Below are 19,240 nucleotides of genomic sequence, written 5' to 3' on the forward strand. Positions count from 1 at the left end.
TGAGACTTTGTGTTTTTCTTACCTATTGTTTTTAAGCACTGTTGTTTACAATGCCTTGTAAATCCACCTGACAGCCTGTTCTGTCTATTAGAGCTCCAGTGCTCACTGTCCACACTTACCTGTCTTACAGCTACTCACTGTTATCAGTCTAGCTGTCTTTCTGGCACTTTTTGATCTTTCAGTCTGCTGGAGGGTCTGCTGCCTGATAGATGTCAAATTGAAGTAATGAAAGGATGGAGCTGAGAGACAGAAGTGAGCTGTCATTAGGGCTTCCAGCTCTTTTACACCAAATACAGAAACTTGTAAAATGTTTTGGAGAGATTTGTTCAAAGAAAAAGAAATAGCAGAGCTGAAAGATTCTCTCTGTCTTTCAGCCTTTTGCACTGTGACTAAAACATCTGCACCATTTCTTCCAGTCTGCCCAGTGAGGAAATGAAGCCTGAGGATATTTCCCTTCAGCCCAGAGAGGAGGGAAAGTGCAGCTCCTCCTCCATGCATTTGGGTGAAGAACCCAGAGAGAAGCTGAGTCTGGACATGGGTGTAAAGAGTGGATTGTAGGGGCAGAACTGACACCAGGCTGGATGCAGAAGGGATTTCTGGGCATGGTGTTAAGCAAGGAAACTGGAACAATGCAACCAGAAACTTTAAATATCATTTCAGGCCTATAACATGAGTTAAGCATGAAGAGCAATGGCAGCAAGGAGTTTATCTGGGTAATAAGCTCCTGGATGCGTGTATGATCCATGCTGCAGTTCTAAAATCAAGTCATAGCTTTGACTAACCGCATCAGTTGCAGTTAAAATGCAGTTGAAGAGCTTTGCCACCCAAACATTACACTGCTGAAACATCTGGGATAAGTCATAAATTCTCCCTTTTCCTTGTTTTAGCTTCTCATTTTTTGTTTGCTGCCCCAATGAACTTACAGAGCAGACAGGTAGAGAGAATGAGACATAGTACCAGGCTAAACAGTCAGCCCAGTTAGAGAAGTGCTAAGCTCCCTTAGCTCTGCTCATGGTTTATCATAAAGTTGAGGTGCCCTAGACAGTGTAGAGACAACAAAATATTGATTTTAGCTATAGGAATGCTGGCCATGTTGTCCAACAAATGAGATTCTGGAAAAAAATGCTGTGTACTTCTGTGATTAAATGCAGCACTCTCATATGTACACACAAAGAGATGAAATGAGGTTGCAGGAACTTGCTTGACTTTGCAAACTGTCATAGTTGTTTTTTAAACTGAGTTTTTCTGTCTTACATAATCAAGAAGTTCTGAGGAGAAACACAGGGTTACATATCAATATGCACAGGAAACATAAGGAAGGAAAACCAGGAAGTAACAAAAATATTCAAGAACATGCACAACAGAAACAGTTAAAGCTCTTAGTATTTACAACTTGAACTTTACTTTAAGAGAAAGCTGGAGAAATGAGAAAAGAGCAGAGAGGTTGACAGACACATAGAATTTAATATAGAATGGCAAAATGCTGTAAAAATTCTAGGTATGGAGGGTCCCTGATTACTGTCTTCTCACTGGCTAAATAGTTTTTTGTGGAACTTTTTACCTGCATGTGATAAATCTGTGTATGTGCATACTTGTGTGCTTATATATGTGTTGTTCATTGCACTGTGCCTTTAATGATTTTATTGAGGGATCAATTCAAGCAAAAATAAGTATTTCCATCATTTTGCCTTACCTGCCTCTCTGTCAGTTTTTAACAAATCCACATTTTCCAATTATACTTGTCTGTCATGTGACATTTTTATCTGGCAAGTAAATTAAGGTTATCTGGAAGTTTCAGGCTTGAAAGCTCCTTGTAGTGATTTAACTACATGAAAAACAAAACCCTAATGTATTTGAATCTGGCACCTCTGCCAACACAGTAAAATACAAAAAAGAGGAACAGTATTATCACTTTTTCAGCTAAAAATCATACTGTTTGCAGGCAGAAAGAACTTAAATCTGTCTGGAATTTCTCCCTTTCATTTATGTGACTTTGGTTCCTGATAGAAAATATATGTTATTAAATTACTAGATTGGTTTCTGTTTTAGCTAGAACACCAAAAAATAGCAGCTCCATCCGGCAGAAATGATCAGGACACATCTTCATCTCCATAGCTGCAGGTGCTTCTTTGGACCATGGAGCCAGTCCCTACATTTGCACCATGAAAGTTGCTGGGTTGTTCTCTTGGCAGTGAATGACTGTTGAAAAAAATCACAGTTAATTTTTCTTTTGACAAATTAATTTTTCTGTTAATTTTGAGCTTGTGTTTTTCTTTCCTCCTGCTGAATTCACTAATTTTGCATAATCTTTTTCCTATTAAAAGGAGAGGTGCAGTTTGTCCTCTCATTTCCACTGCAGAGATGGGCAAGACTCCTCTGAACCCTTCTCTGTGTACAATTCAAGCCATGCCTGACTGCAACAATCTTTGCCACATTTAACACAGTTCTCAATAGTCTGAAAAATGGTATTCAACATTTGCTTTGGAGAGCTTATTATTATTTGCATTGTTACTTGTGTGGCATGATATTTGTTATGTTGTATTTTTCCAAATAAACCAGAGCCTGTGGAAGACAACACAGAGCTGGAATCCACTCCTGTAACATCACTACATGTCATTTAACTGTTCAGTCAATATTTGCTCCATCATTTATTGGAAGATGTGTATATTTAACTTGTCTGACCACAGGTACTGAATGCCTTGTAATTTACTGCCTCTGCATGCTTCCATAAAATTATATGGACAGAAACCTAATGGCAGAAATTTAACAAGGTGTTTTTGCTGAAAATCTGACATAAGCTACTATTGTTTTTATTTGCTTTGCTGCTCCTACAAAGCCAGTTTACACCACGAGTTTTTGAGCCACACACAAATATTTTTCAGAAGCCAAATGCTTTTCTTGGAAACAGCATTTTATGAGGCTTTGGATAGCAATGTGTGCATTGCATTGAGCTTCATCAGCTGCAAAGTGAGGGAACATAGCTTGCTGAGCTTTCTAGACAGCAGCCTAGGTGATTTCCCTAAGCTTTAATCGCCTGGTGCCTGAAAAAAGCTGAAGATTTTGCTTATTGAACAATTTGCAAGTTCACCAAATCAAAGTTGCTTCCCTGATGTAAAAATTATATTCTTTTCTGCATTTACTCCTGTTTTCAGAAGTAATTGGATAGAATTATTTATTCTCCTTTCAAAACAATGTTTTATTTCCCATGGAAATAGAAAGTAAGAATTGGGTAAATGTCATGTGGTGTAAATGTTCAAGTGTAGCAGAGTTTAACAAATAAAACTTCAGAGTCCCAAGACAGGAGACAGAGAAAAAAATGAGCCTAATTCTTTTTCTGCTCGTGTAGTCTTTGGACAGTGAGGACCACCTGGACCATAAGTAGGTAAACTGTCAATGTAAAGATTTCATATTAATGCACAATAAAGTAACAAAAAGAGGAAGTGTCCAGCAACTGTATAATTTCAAGTGATCTTTTTTAACTCCCAAACATCCTACAAAAAGCAGAGAGAAAAACAAGAGGCCTAAGACATATTATGGTGAACTGTGTGTATTTTGTGACAATAGAACTGAACACCAGACATGCTGAAGAGTGTGTGAAGCTGCACATTAGGTGTGGGTTTTTGCTTTGCCTCTTCCTGAATCCAGTTTATTATTTCTCACATACCCAGCACTGCTGCTGACTTCACTGGGACAGGGGGATGGAGAGAACTTCTGAATTAGATGCAGGTTTAAGATAAATAAAGCTAAGGAAGAAAATACAGGTTTGTGTCCAAAATCCTGTCATATTCAAACTTTAGTAAATTGCAAGTGTTTGATAGTGACAAATCCTGACTGTATAAACCTGCAAACATCTCCCCTCCATCCTAGTTGGGACATGGCTTATTGTCACTTCGCAGACACGTTTGTGTCCGATGTCCTTGCTAAGCACCAAGGAAACCATTACAAACAAATGGCAACATTTGACCATTGAAATGATTTCAGCCATTCTGCACAATCCCTGGGTGATGGATGGAGCATCAACCTCTTTTCTCTGTGCTTCTCTTTCAGCTTCTGATATGGCTGCAGAGCAGGGACAGATTCTTGTAATTGCCACTGCTGCTGTTGGTGGATTCACTCTCCTGGTCATCCTCACTTTGTTCTTCCTCATCACTGGCAGGTAATTAAAACACTGTTCTGATATAGTCTCACCTAAAGTTAAGAATTTAAGAATAATATTTAAGTCATTAAACCACATTTTCAGTGCTAAAATTAGGGTTAGACACAGTGGAATATCCTCTTTGTTCAGCACTGTTTCTACAGTTCTCTTGTGAGTGTTGTTTTTCATAAAGACACAGTTTGGGGAGATAAGAAATTATGTGAAATCAGGAAATAGTTCGGATATTTAAAAAATAAGTTTATGGAGCTCTTGCCTACAGAATGATAATTTAAAAATACAATATACCTGCTGTACCCTCAAGGCTCTGACATTACAAGGAAAAAAAGAAGAAAAAAGATCCCCACAGTGTATTTTACAAGATCTCATAACTGTCAATTGCAAAGCTTTAGAGGGTGGAACTATGGGATTTTTGATGTCTTGGGGTTGGCATTGTACCTTGCTAAAGGCACTTGAATGGACCCTTTTTATTACTTCCACTGTATTCAACTTGTAGGAAAAGCCACAGACAATTTTTTTTTTTTCTATTTTTTTTATCTTATATATTTTTTTTTCTATGCACATTTCTGCATCTCTTAAGATGGAATGCAGGAATTATGTAACAAAAGTAAACTAAGGAGAACTATACTCTGAAACACCAAAACGGTTCTACTGCCTGTGATATCACTGGTGAACAGAAAATACCTTACTAAAGGTTCTATTTTATAGCTTTTTGACTTTTTTTTTTTTTTTTTTTAAATTGAAGGTATCCCAATTAAATCTATGTTGCAGCACTGCTGTTGCATTGGCAGGGGAATGTTACCAGTCTGGACAATGTAGGGTTTTTTAATAACCAGTGTCATTCTTGTTCTTGAAATTCTTTTAGTGCAGTGCTGTTTGTCCACCTTTCTTCTGTGTTGATCAGGATCAAGTAATGACATTGTGCAAATTAGATGAGAAAGTATTTTGCTTTGAGTGATGGTGCTGAGTTTGCTTTGGCAGGTGCTGCGTTGCATACTGAAGGTTTTAAGGGAACTCACAAATTCTAACTGGACATGCTAAAAAAGACGTGTAGGTTGGACCCTCAGTCCTGGCTGAAGCTCAGATTCCCACAGGCCCAGCTCCTTCCAGGGTGCCTTGTTTCCTTTCTCCCTGAGCCTCAGGTGTTTCCTGGATGATTTCCAGACTTCACCTCCTTTCACCACCAGGAAGCAAAGCAACATTTAAAAGGACCCATTGTGTCCCCATGTGCTCTGTGAGACATCAGTGGCACCACAGTGCCATGGACCAAGGAAACCTGAACCCAGGCTGTTGCTCTGTATGGATAAGGGCCTTCAAGCAGAGGAATTAGTTCAGAGCTCCTGCAGCAGGATCTGTAGCAGGGGTTGTGTGGGCTCTGGGCCCTCTCTACCCTTTCCCCCTCTCCCTCCTCAGACACAAAAAACAGATGCTGGAAGAGCTTCCATGTGGATAGGATTGTCCATGAGTTTCCTTCTTACCTGGTTCAAGGACAGAAAAAATCCAGAGCTGGGGTGGGATTCTGCACTGCTCCTGCTGTGGTTTGGATCCTGTTTACGCCCAGAGAAAAGATGTGACACTCACTCTTCTGAATGTGAAAATGGTCCTCACTGTTATCAATAAAGGGTGCTGCACTTTTAGATTTGTAATTACACATTTGTTTTGTTGATACAGCATTACCTCTGATTTGAAAGGAAAGTGAAGTTGTATCAGTGTAGGCCTGAGGTTTTATTTGCAGTACCCCAGCAACTAAATATGGCACTGCAGTAGCTGCCATTATATGAGTTAATGCTCTCTCTGCTAAATAATAAAACCAGTTAAATCTAACATTCTGGTAAAGGTTATGACAGCAGTTAACCTTGGAACATATTGTGGCCTTAGATAATCGTAGAGGCTAAGTAAATATTCCTACAATTACTACAGAAGGTGACAAACAGTAGGGTATTTTAGAAGAGAGAGGAATTTTTTAGACAAATTTCCAGAGAAAATTACTGTGTGGAATCCTTACGTGAAATCCTGAAACATAACTCAAACACTTCCTGTAGAAAAAAATCACTAAACTCAGGAATAAAAAAAAAAAAAAATGGAAATTTTTTTTTTCTGTGTTTCTTCCTCCTGTTTTCTAACGTTAAGGATATCAGAGATTCTCTTAGCTTTCTACTGCCTTCCTCAATGGGACCGTTTCAATTATGTAAGATATGAATCCATTTTGAAGTGCTGCTTAAATGCAGTGATAAGAGCATATTCCACAGAAGACAGAGCAAGAAAATTTTGAATAAATACTCAATTTGCTCTAGGACTGGAGGCAAATTTCAGCATGAAAAATGGGACTGGTACCCTACAGATGTGCTCTGCTTCACTGTTCAGAATTAACAATTCGATGAGCTGTCGAGTCTCAGGGCTGCTGATGAGCCTATTCAGAGTGGAGAGGCCGGGTTAAATGAGCACCTGCCTCGGCGCTTTGCTGAGTGATTATCCACCAGGAGCAAGCAGGAAGCATGGCTGTCAATTGCAGATAGGAATATGAAAGCAACAGAGACTTCAAGAGACAGGACTGGGGTCTCGGCTCAGTTCCAGGAAATTGAATGGTAAAGTTCAGTCTGATTTAGTCTTAGGTCCAATTGTTCTGTAGCCAACCTGAGCAGAGAATGTGGAGACTCCTCTGCTGGTGATTAATCACTGGTTTCTGTAGTCAAACTTTGGGGGCCCACGGCTGTTTAGGAGGGTTGGGTGAGGTTAAAGTCTTGTTTCTTTGACTGTTCCCTTGGGTAAACACTTGGGAGTGTAAGAACTTTTGTTTAGGGATCTTGGCAGGTGGCACCCTAGAGACCAGTTGTTCAGTTGTCCTAAAAATGGCACTGGCATCCTTAGTGAGTCCCAGCAACTGGTGTTCAATCTCAAGGTTTCCACAGAATCTGAGAATCCACTGGTTTGTATTCTCTCCACAAGGGTACATCAGCTTCAGGAGTTTTTGCCCTTCATTTGCTCATCATTACCTGTGTAGCAGTGAATGAATTTGTTTTGTGACTTTCCTACTGTGTTTCAGCAGTTTGAACAAACCACTGAAGTGAAGTGGGTGTTCACCTTTTCCTCATATCTCTCCACTGTTAGAATGGATATACTGACTGTAGTTATTTTTATTTAATTTTATAATTCTGTTAATGTTCACACAGAGGACAGGAATTTTTTTTCAAGCTGGTCTAGGAGCTGCATGTCTGTACTCTACAGCACATGTCCACAGGCACTGCTGTTCTCCACTGCCATCAGTGCCTCTACAGCCCTTTGCCATCTCTTAAACCAAAAGATTTCCCTCTAAATAGTAATTTTTAGGCTGTTCATTGAGTGAGAAAGAGCTTTAAGACCAAGAGCAAATATTTTGGTTTTTTCTTAACTGAAACAGTTGTTCCTGCCATGTGACCCTCTAAATGAGCATTATCAGTCCTGCAGGTAGGCAGTGTTCAGAAGCTCAGACTGCACAGAGCCACTCAACAAAAGACAAAAAAGGGGTCCTGATGTGAAAAAATATTTTCTTTTTTCATGAAACATGGTGAAGTCATTATTATTCTATTATGAAGAAAATGAGAGGGTTTTTTTACCCACGGTATACAAAAGTTAAGGGGATAAGGTTTAATTACTACAGGCCTGTGTATGCAAACAGGAATGCAGGAAAGTAATAATTTTTTGAAGTATCAGAATTCTTTGGAGGAGTCAAACTTGAAAATAAAGTATTGCATCAAACAAACTCAGGTAGTCCTTGTCATGCTAGTCATTCAACCATGATCTGTTTTTCTTTGTATATAATCTGTTTGTAGTTCATCGTGCATATTTCCCTCTTTAGATTCATAAGTAAATATATATATATATATTCCAAATGCAAAGATTTTGGCTTTCATGAAAGTGCAAATAAAATTTAATGTACACCTGTTTTATTCATGGCAAGTATTTTATTTAAAACATCACTTGTTTTTCCTGAAAGATGCCAGTGGTACATAAAGGCCAAGATGAAATCTGAGGAGAAAAGAAGGGCTCATTTGCAAAATGGACACTGTAAGTAGTTCAGCACTGTGCTACCTAATATGCATATCATGTTTTAAATGAAGAATGTCCACTGTTTCCTGAACAGCTTTGCCCTTGATGTTTCAATGTGATTATTTGAGTAGTTCCTTACTGTCTGCATCATCAGAGGTCTTTTTTTTTGTTTGCTTGTTCTCTTGAACAATTTCACTAAATACATTCTAGTTATTAAGGGTTTTTTGGTATTCAGCTAATAATATTTAGCAGGTTTTCAGGTATATTTCTTTGAAATCTCAGTTATTCTGGGTACTGAATTTCTGCCTCAAAACTCCTCTCTTGGTGACTGTATGACTTATTTGTACCTAGTTCTCTTTGAATTTAGGGATCTACACTTCTAGCCACCCAAGAAAAAAGAAGTGGAATGAGTTGTCTTCCCTCGTGTTCCTGCTCACTGATGAGTACAGTGAGAGAAAATCCTGGTGATCTCTCATGGGCAGTAATTAGTTTATATAGTTTAGTTTAGCTACCTACTTTAAATTAGTTGCCTTAGTGTTTTCTGTTAAGAGTCACCAATTGAATTTTTTTTTTTAGTCAAAGGGTATTATACAAAGGGTATCAAATTTTATTCTTTCATCATTTTGATACCATCTCTGGAATTACTATGATCAACACCGAAGTCACCAGAAGTAAAATCTTTTTCAGGTGACACCACTGTATCAAGCCAATGTCACTTTCTGTCAAGGAAAAGGGCATATTTGCCCATAAAGATGTTTTTGCCATTTGTTTCCAAACATGGCCAGAAATGAAAGACAACAAAAAACCCTCCTGCTGGGGAGTTTGATATATGCCTCTCAGACCGTGAGTAAATTTGAAAAAAGCCTCACTTGGTGTCTTTCAGGTCTGGGTGAATGATGACTGTATTTCATGACACAAAGCTTCATCTCAGAGCCTTCCCATTCATTTGTAGTGATCTCAGCATCACACTGGAGGAGGCAAGTCTCTACTCATAGATGTGGTCCATAGAACCAAGAATAAAGAGGAATTACTGTTTTAGACTCAGCTATTAAGTGACAAGAGAAAGAAGGCCGAGAAATGCTTCATTCTTTTTAAAGGAATTCTCTGGACCCAGCTGCAGAAGCCTCTTTTTATTCTGATAAATTGATGCATTATTAACATCAGCTTCTGATAATGGACTGAAAGTTTTCCAGAACTTAATCATGATATGGCAGCAGCCTAGAAGAATTCCCAGGCAGATAGTCCAGAAGAAACAACACAAGTTCTTGAACATGCTGTACTCAGGAACACAAGGGATATTAGCCATGCCAGGAAATGATGGCTTGCTGGAGCCTGCCAAAGCAATCTGGCACCAACCCACTACTGCCATGGCCATCTCCAAGGAAACAGACAGAAATTATCTTGAAAATGGATTTGGATATTTTTGTTGTCATCTTGCACCTGGCTCTCTGGCTGTTCCAGCTGATCAGAAGAGAACAAACCAGCACAGTCCTCCAGGATTCATCCTTAGAGAAACGGAACTCAAAGATTTGACCTGTTTGGCAAAACAGGATGTTCAGCCATCCACTCCTAAATGAAAGGAATGAACTAGAAACAACTGTTTTCAAAGTAAGGGACAGATTGCCTCAATTGCCCAAGGAGCAGCCAAGGGGAATATAAAGTGCTTTGGCAATAATCACTGTTAGTTTTCACGCCCTGCTTTTCCCCATATCATTGAGCCCTCACTTGGTGTCTCTGCAGACCCTTTTTCAAGTGACCAGCTCTTCTGTCGGGTCCTGAAATTTTAAACCTGGAAGATTTAATATGCTATTTTCAGTTCTTTCAACTGTCTAGTCAAAAAAAAAAAACAACCCACTTATTGTTGCAGTGCATGAATGTCAACGAGTTCTTGATTCCTATTTTTCTCTCTTTCTTTCAGTACGTTTCCCAGGACTCAAAACATACATAGATCCAGACACGTATGAAGACCCATCTCTTGCTGTCCATGAGTTTGCCAAGGAGATTGATCCTTCAAGAATTCGTATTGAAAGAGTCATTGGTGCAGGTAAAACTATACCTACTGTAAAAAAATCTCTAGGCATGGCAAGACTTCTTTTCATAAGCATTAGGAAATTAATTCAGTAGCATTTTTTTTGTGTAGGATTGATTTTTTTGCCTGGTTTATTGTTTTTTGGGTTTTTTTTATTTTGTTTTGGGTTTTTTCCCAGATGTATTCAAAACACTGTGTCACTCAGCATTTGCCATAGTTCTTGTCATGTATTCTCAGTCACTGGGGGTGAAATTAGGCTGGAATCTCTTTGTATGGGGATATAAATTCAGAATATAGAAGACTGAGAAAAAATTATTCTCAAATAGACAACTGGAGGAGTGTGAGGGGAAAGAAGGAGAAGGCTGGTTTGGGACAGGCTTTTCTGTGTGGAGAAGGGTCACTGGCAGAGAGGGAAAAGAGGAAGATCTGTTGGTAAAATGTAGACAGTAAGAAAGGTGATGCCCTGTAATCCTTCTTTTTTATATTTGTTTCATATATCTTAATCACTCTAGAAAGGAAGGGAATTTTTCAGTTTAGACCCCTCATTTAATGATATGTTACTACACTGATAACCATGGAAATACCCCCAGTGTTGCTAAAAAGTGTTTTAGTCACTAGAAAATGTCATGCAAATAATCTTACAGAAATAAAACCACATCTGGTAGCAGAAAGGAGAGAGAAAGTATCAACCTGAAAGTAAAAGAGAAAATTCTGTTTCACACTGCAGTCCATAGTGCTGGTACTCCAGTTCACCTTAAACCATTGCTTAAACCACATCATCTGGATCTGGAGCTGGGCACCGCTGGAATTATGAGCTTGAGAGAGCCCCCAGAGGGCTGACCTCTGCAGAAAACATTCAGTTTGCTTTCTTCTATTTCTTCCTTCTCTTCAGACACGCTATAGATATTGATGTCTTAGATTATAAAGCAGATTGAGCTGCATTCCACACCTGTGTAACTGCTGATTTCAGTTGAATACAACAGACAAGGATTATTTGTTTTAGTTCAGATTAAAGTTGTGTCCTTATTTTCAGCTTATTTCATTTATGAAAACTCTTCTCTCAGCTTCCCTCTCTTTTCCTTGTATGCATGGAAGTGTATGCTTTAACCTATTTTATTTTTATGGGTTTTATTTTCCAAAATTACATGGGTAATTTGTCAACTTAAAAAATATTCACCTAACAGGACTTGCAAACAGGTTGCAATGAAATTTAAACCTACTTCCATGCGTACAAGATACAGGTTAAATACCATGGCTGAAGCAGGGAGAGTACAAATTCCCAGACAGTTCTTCAGTAGCTGTTCAGGGACATAACATATCACTAAAATTCACAGCAGTCCTAAAGATTTCTGCACATTCTCTCTAATTCTGTATTATACATTCAGCTGGATATAAAATGGATTTCTTATCACAGGAGAATTACTTTTAAAAGATGTTTACAATTTTCACCTCAGTGAAACCAAAAATCAACATCTTCTCCAAAATGAAACATTAATATCTTTTAAGAGTCAATTAATATATGCACTTCTAAATTTGTCCCGTTTTAACATTTTATTTTGGCCAATAATTCTCATTTTTAATTCCTATAACTTTAATTTTTCAAACAAAAATAATTTCCATTCAAGAACCAGAAGAAAATCGCAAATATTTGAAAAAAAAAATTTCTAGCATTTCTGGTCATGACATTTTTAAAACTGATCTTCTCCTGAAAGCAGTTTCCAGGTATTTTTCCAATGGAAAAAGTCATGTCTAAAAGTTCTTGATAATTCACTACTTGCAGTTCAGATGGCTGTGACACTCAAGGCAAGTTTCTGTTTTCAGCTTAACTCAAACCTAACTCTGTACCCAAGTTATATTTTAAAGTATTTGGTAATTATATCTTGCCCATGACACTTTTTTCTGCCCCATCTCTTCTTGCTATTAAGGCTTCAGCACCTCTTCAAGGAATGAATTCCCAGAGGTACTTTGTCAAGTCTGTCTTAAAATGTACAACTATCCTCTTATTTTCTTTGTTAAAATGTTGAAACTCAAGGAGACCAACTCTTCAGTTTTTCCCAGAGTAGAACAATATTTTTTGCATGATCTAAATCTCCTGCAAGTTCTCCCACAAGTGTAATGACTGAAATGGGGAAGTGAGTTGAGCTGTATTTGGTGCTGTGACCTTCCAGTTCTATCAGCAGCCGCTGTCTGTGCTGTAAGACATTTGTTCTGATCCCATGCAGTAATACCAGGCTGCACATCAGACTTTTAAGTGACTGACTCCTCCTGTTTCACTTTCAGTATCACATATGCTCTGCTGAATGAGAAAAGGGACGTGTGGTTTGCACAAACTAAATTTCTAGATGCTCAATTAGCTCCTTTTTGTATAATATACAGTAAGATGGATGAGGTTTATGTCATTAAAACAGGGATTGTTTACATTTTATTAAAACTGAACAGGCAATGAACTCAATCTTTTTCTCTAGCTGTGATCAGCCTTTTCCCTGGAGCAAGGAAAAATGTTGACTTCATTGACATCTGGCTCTTAGCTTCTACTTATTACACATGCAGTCATGAACCTCAGCTGCTGCAGGGTCAACATTTATCCTGTTTATCTTCAAACTTGAGCAGTGAGAATGAGATTCTCAGATTTTAAAAACCCCTTTTGTTGAACACATTCCTCTTTGACTTTAAAAACACTGAAAATTCTTTATCTGAACAGAAGTGTAGAAAAACTACTCTGGAATGAAATCTTGTCAAACTCTCAGTGTAAATAATTCAATGCTTGAATTATATCATTGGTCTCCATCTAGTCTAAAACAGAATTAGAAGTTATTACATACCTTAGGTTTCTAAATGTAGGAATTGTCTTTTCTGGGAGCTGATGATCTAAAGTTTGACATCATGTCACAAAAAACCTGCTGGTAGTCTTTATGTTCACCAGTTTATCAATCCCAGTATCCAAGGGGAGTGAGTTTTCTTTCTCACTTTCCAAATCATGCGTCCAAAAAAGGTGGAAGAAACAGGTGTTCCTTCCCCTGCTTTGGATGTTGTACAGATAATAAATCTTGGAATTGCAAGTCATTCAGGTGCCTCCTTCAGTTTAATTCATTTTAAAGCACTTGGTAACAGCCTTTTACGGTCCCTGAGGGATGAATGCCATTATTTATGAAATTCTAAAGCTGTAGTACACTTGTATAATCTTGTAGTAGCAAAATGGTATATTCTTTAACCTATGCTTTCTAAATTAGTCTTCAAATAAGATTTTGCAGTTCTGCAGATTTATTGACCATGAAATTTCTTTTAAAATCTGGATATTAATGCTCTAGTATTTTTGCTGTTTCACTTGCTGTTTCACCAAGAGAAATAAATTGGAAATTTTTCTCATTTTAGGCATTTAAGCTTGAAAAACCAGCAAGATGAAATAAGGTCATGGCTTTAGAGATGTGTTGTGGTCCTGCTGAATATGTCACAGAATAAAAGATTGATAGACCATATCTCCTGCACAACATTCAGGTTTCATGGCTTTCCTTTATGGGAGGACTTTACAAGTCCAAATAAGCTACTGCTTTTTCAGTGGCAGTAGACAGGCAAGCAACCTTTAAAGGAGAGCCTTCTAAAGCTGAAAGGGGCAAAATCATATGGGAAAATCCTCACACAATTTACCCTTTTGTCAGAAGATTCCCAGAGCATTTCTCTAATGACGTATTTTCACATATTTTGTATTTGCACACATCTTTAATTTATTTTTTGAAATTAGGTAGAAATGAATTGGTGAGGGGAACTGTAGGAAGAAGACCTGGGACAACTTGACTTTTTTTATCTGTTCAGGAAGCTGCTAATTTATTCAGAGGTTATGTTCAGCATCTCTTAATTTTACTCCTGTTACCTGATGATGCCTCTGTCATTGAAGTGAAAGACAAGCTATGAAATTGTTCTTTTCATCCCTCCACTCTTCCTGGATCTCATTGACTAATAAAACTTTGCTTTGTTTTAGTGGAAGCAACAGAACCTAATAAAATAAAAGTTTTATGACAATATCCATTCTAATCCTGTAATATCAGGGAGTCATAATTTTCTGAAGTTAAGGTTGTGCCTTTAAGGTCCCTCTCTTCTAGATTTGTTTCATATCTGAAGATGAGCTGTTACAGAATAGAGTTCCTTTCTTTTGTTTACTTCTGTCCTTAAAGTTTAGGGAAAACTAATTCAAACAGCACTCAATGAAGTGTTAAGTCCCCAGTTAAATATATATCTGTTCATTACTTGCTTTTTGGTTTTTAGCAGTCCTGACTCCAAAATGACTGGGGTAGAAAATTTAGATTTGCTGTGAGAGCATCCTGCACTGAGAAATGCTTTGAAATATTTCTGTGAACATTGTTTTTCATTTACTGAATTAGGACCCATTGAAAACTGACCTGCAGGCATCCAAGAATGTATTTGGTAGGGCCTCTAAATAACTTCTGCATGACTTCAAGATCAATGGAAAGTTGTGATTTCCATATAAACTGAATTAGTAAATGTGTAAGAGGAATGCAGGGAGACACACATCCTTCACAGGCCCTACATACACAAGGAAACATCAGAGGAAACAAGTTTTGAGATTCCTCTCATTACACAGCTCCAGGTTTGCTGAGACTGTTGGCCTTTGGCTGGCTGAACAGGGGAATACATAATTAATTTCAAGTAGGTGTGGAAGTCCATTTAAATAAATCACATGCAAGTGCTCTTCTAGGTCATAACAGCATAAAGTACTTTTTAAATGCTTTCTGCACCTGGAGGATAGTCAGGTGTTCTGATAGTCTCAGGGCTTTTCTTATCATACAGGTCTTCGTGCATTTCACCCCTAGGGATAAATATTGCTCTAAATAGATACTTTACATAGATATTTTGTCATCAGTGGAATAAAAATCCACATGTCACTACATTCCTTCCTCAGTTATATATCACAAACATATTGAAACCAATGTTCAGTCTCAAAGGAAAGCAAGATGAGCTGCACTGGGGAGGGCTGAAGGTTTGGCTTTTGCAGGCACAGTACAAGGTCCCATGATCTCTGCTGTGGCACAAAGGAAAGGTGATAATTTCTTGCGAAGTACTGCTGAATATTTTGATTTTCTGGGATATGATCACACTCATAAATTTGAATATTCAATCCGTTATTTCTCTGTCCACTTCTACGGGATGTGTGGGTTCCTTGACTATTTTTGTGTACTGGCACTGTGCCTTATTTAACAGATATTTTATCTATTTAAGGGGAGTTTGGAGAAGTATGCAGTGGACGTCTGAAGACACCAGGAAAAAGAGAGATCCCTGTTGCAATTAAAACTCTAAAGGGTGGCTATATGGACAGGCAAAGAAGAGATTTCCTGAGGGAGGCGAGTATCATGGGACAGTTTGATCACCCAAATATCATTCGCCTTGAAGGAGTTGTTACAAAAAGTAAGTCACTAGTACCTTTCCTTAATAGTTTTATGCTGGCTTTCCCATTCTATATCATTTAGTATCAAAACTAAGCATTATTTCCACATTCAGTGTGGCTTACAGTTCTCAGAAATCTTCCAAATCATTGACAGTTGATACTGTCAATGTTTGGGGCCATAACAGGAAATGCATAGCCTGTCTTTTTTCAGTTCAAAATGTTTTTATATTTAATAACAATTATCTTCATTCAGGAGAATTCTTTACAGGTTTTTATTAAATAGAATGAAGAGGTTGTTTATAGGCAACTGGAGAAAATCATAAATGTTACCGAGCTGACAATGAAGTCAAATCCTCTTGTAAACTACCAGCTACACTCTTCTTTTTGCACAAATCTTGTTATTTATTTGGTTGAGGTTTACTGATTTTGGTACCAGAAGAGATGAATTTCCTATTTTGAAGAAATAAAAAGTAAACTCTTTGTAAGCTGTTGTACACTTGCAAGTGATTGACTAAAATTCCAGAATAGTCTATGAAATGTTTTACTTTATAACTGTTGCAGCTGACAAGAGATATCCCTTGCCTCTGAAATCTGTCAGGTTTAGTGGTGTTATGGACTTTTCTGAAAGGCTGAAATATCTAGTTATCACTTAAATACTAAGAAGTCTAACTAACATGCATGTAATTTCCTCAATGCCAGTTTTTTTCAGTAATGAATTTAAAAACTCATGGTGTATTCTTTTCAAAATTAATCGTTGTCTTAACCAAGCTGTGCTGTTCACTAATTTGCAGAATTTATATTTTTCTTTTAAAGGGAAGTGTTGTGTGTATAAAGCAATGTCCTCTTACCATCACAGTAAACACAGTAAATACGTTATGAATATTTCCTGGTTTCACCTCGTTACAACACCAAAAGCTATGTTTGGAAAACACAAAAACTAAGAACGAAGAGGAAAGGTCAGTTCCTGAACTCCTGTTGTTGGAATGGAGTTTTGGTAGACTTATGGAACAACCTGACCATGTTCAAATCTGTCTCTCTGTGGTTCTAAATTACGATGATCTTTTTCTTTCTTCACACAGTATTGCAAGGATAAATTTATTGTTATTTAGGTATTTTTAGTTACTAGAGTAACAAAACTCTTTGCACTGCAGGAAAGACACAGCTTAGTCTCTCCACTGTTCTCCTGTCAGTAACATCTCTGTGACAACAAACAGGAACACAAGTTAGTACTGGCTGAGCAGCACTGGAGATCTTGTCAGGAGATGTAAATATGTAGGAACTTAAGTGAATTTATCAGCAATTAAATTCCACCATTCCTCACCAGCAGGGGAGTTTATGAATCAGTATCACAGGTCTGATTCGGATCCATGTGGTGCACCTTGCAGGGTGTGTCTCATGTCTGAAAAAGGCAAAGCGCTGTGGTTTACAAGCATTGTTTAAATTCAATTAAATGGTGCATAGGGAGTACAGTATGGTTTCCTTGGCAAAGGCAGGATTGTTTAATCTTCACCACGTTTGTAAATTTTCTCTCTGTAACGTCTCATCATCAGTCTAGAGAGAAATCACTGTTGCATTCAAAAAAGAGAAACATACAGATAAATCAATGCTCTAATATTAGGGTATTTGTTTGGGTTCTACAGGAAAGAATGATAGAGAACTGTAAGCCAAAAAGTCATTAGCAGTTCTGCTTTTCACCAAGGAGTCAACAAACTTTAATAATGTTATGTAATGTTTGTTTGAAGGTAATATAAAAATAGTGGGTATTACTGTTATAGTCACGCTATCATATAAAAATAGGCATCTCTCAGATATAAAATAAGTAGTGGAAGTTTGAAAGAAAACATTTTGGTGCCAGGCAAGATTAAAAAAAATAAACAATTATACAGCCATAATTATAGAACGAAAATAGGCTACATGAATTATGAACAAAGTTCACCCCAAGGCATAGAAAGTGCAAGTTATATCAATTGTGAAGGACAGGGTTGTGCAGCACTGCTCTGCTACAGTGAGGGAGCCTGAAGGCAGGCTGAGCCATGGACACATGCACTCTGCTCTTCCCAGTTTATCTTTAGGGTGTTGCCGTGCATTTATACTGCCCCATCTGTGGTATTTAGAGAATAACATGACTTCAGGTTGGAGGAGAGCAGTTGCCTTGCCTAAGTACTAAGTCTAGATTGCAGAATCCAAATTTCATGTAACTGAAAGGTATGCTGTAAAAGTCAGCCAAAACTTTGTCCTAGCCAAATTATTTGTGTGTTGATAGCATGATTAAAAGGTGTTTTGTGCTAAAACATAGATTAATAACAACAGAAACTATTTATCTGATGTGCATTACAGTCCCACTAACCTATAAAGGCACATCAGATGCAGTAAATTTTGTTAATAGATGTGTACTGCTGTTCTTAGCACATGCTTTCCTCTGTGCAACCACTAGTCATTAACTTCTAGCTGTTGCTGATACATATTGCATCAGTTTGTAAGCAGTGCCTTTCATTACAGTGTCATTGACTATTGAACAAAAAAGAAAAAGGATTCGGTTGTAATGAGCAGAAGTGCTGTCCCAGGTCAATAGCTATTGACTGGGGCAATAACAAATTCGCCTGTTCACTACAAATTAGAGCTTTTATCAGGTGCTACCAGCTAAGCAAATGTTAACTTTTAAATTATACTGTTTTCAAAATTGCTGTGGAATATGTACTGTACAGGAGGAAAAAAATGCTAAACTAAGCCTGCTCAAAAGCAGGTCTGAAACAGAGTTTTAATTCCCTTTTCTTATTGCTTCATTTCTCATTTGTCCTAGCTGCAATCCCTAATCACAGAGAGCAGTAGGCAGAACAGTTGCTGTAGCAGAAGCTTTCTGTTAGCAGGGAGTTCATTTCAAGGGCAATTTGCTGGGCCAAGGCAAATACACCGTGGCACAGAATCTGGATCCACTGGTATTGCTAATCAGAACTTACAAGGGAAACATTATTCCTGTTTGGTTTTGTTATAACAACATCATTCCTTGCATGGTTTGCCATGAAAGACTGCTTGATTGCCTTGCAAATTTATCATAGATGCTGGGCACTTTATAAAAACATCCATGTTTCCTTTCAAGCCATGTTAGCACAGTGAAAATTTTGGGAGCTCTTTTGGGTGTGTCAGGGCATGCTCAGGTGAGTTTTATGTCTGTGGCCAAGCTGCTGCTATTTCATAAGCCGGTGTAAGAACAATGACTTCTTTCTCCAGTGCAAACATATGTGAGCAACACTGAAAGCTGGACTCTAGAAAAGAACGATGTGTCTTCATTTCTATATCATGTTGAAGACTTTCCATGAAAAGTCTATAAATTACATTAAAGCTATGCCTACAGCAAACATCAGACAGCATAACTGTATCTACAAAAGGCATGAAAAATGGTCCCTGACTATTGTAACTGTGCTTGAACAAATCCAGATTGGAATCTTTAGTTAGTTTAGCTTGATGGTGTCTTACACAATAGTTTACAGCACAATCTCATCAGTCCTATGTAATACTGTGTCAATACAAAATACCAATGCATGCAAGGGCTTTATTACATTCATAATCTGTTTGTTCCCCTGCCCCACAAGCTTTACCATAAATAACTTTCAATTGTTAGAAATTCTAACAGTTC

General features: G+C 37.8%; 1 protein-coding gene across 4 annotated transcripts in view; it reads left to right on the forward strand.

The window, feature by feature from the left end:
* Positions 1-19,240, forward strand: part of LOC104689435 (ephrin type-A receptor 6) — a 388,920-nt gene that overhangs the window by 281,955 nt on the left and 87,725 nt on the right. For all 4 annotated transcript variants that reach the window (XM_039556175.1, XM_039556185.1, XM_039556179.1 and 1 more), the window contains 4 exons: positions 4,048-4,156; positions 8,127-8,197; positions 10,098-10,223; positions 15,441-15,626. In XM_039556175.1, the coding sequence (XP_039412109.1) occupies positions 4,048-4,156; positions 8,127-8,197; positions 10,098-10,223; positions 15,441-15,626 (492 nt within the window). The remainder of the gene's footprint in view (positions 1-4,047; positions 4,157-8,126; positions 8,198-10,097; positions 10,224-15,440; positions 15,627-19,240) is intronic.

The sequence above is a fragment of the Corvus cornix genome, chromosome 1 (genome assembly GCF_000738735.6).
Source record: "Corvus cornix cornix isolate S_Up_H32 chromosome 1, ASM73873v5, whole genome shotgun sequence".
NCBI classification, from domain to species: Eukaryota; Metazoa; Chordata; class Aves; order Passeriformes; family Corvidae; genus Corvus; species Corvus cornix.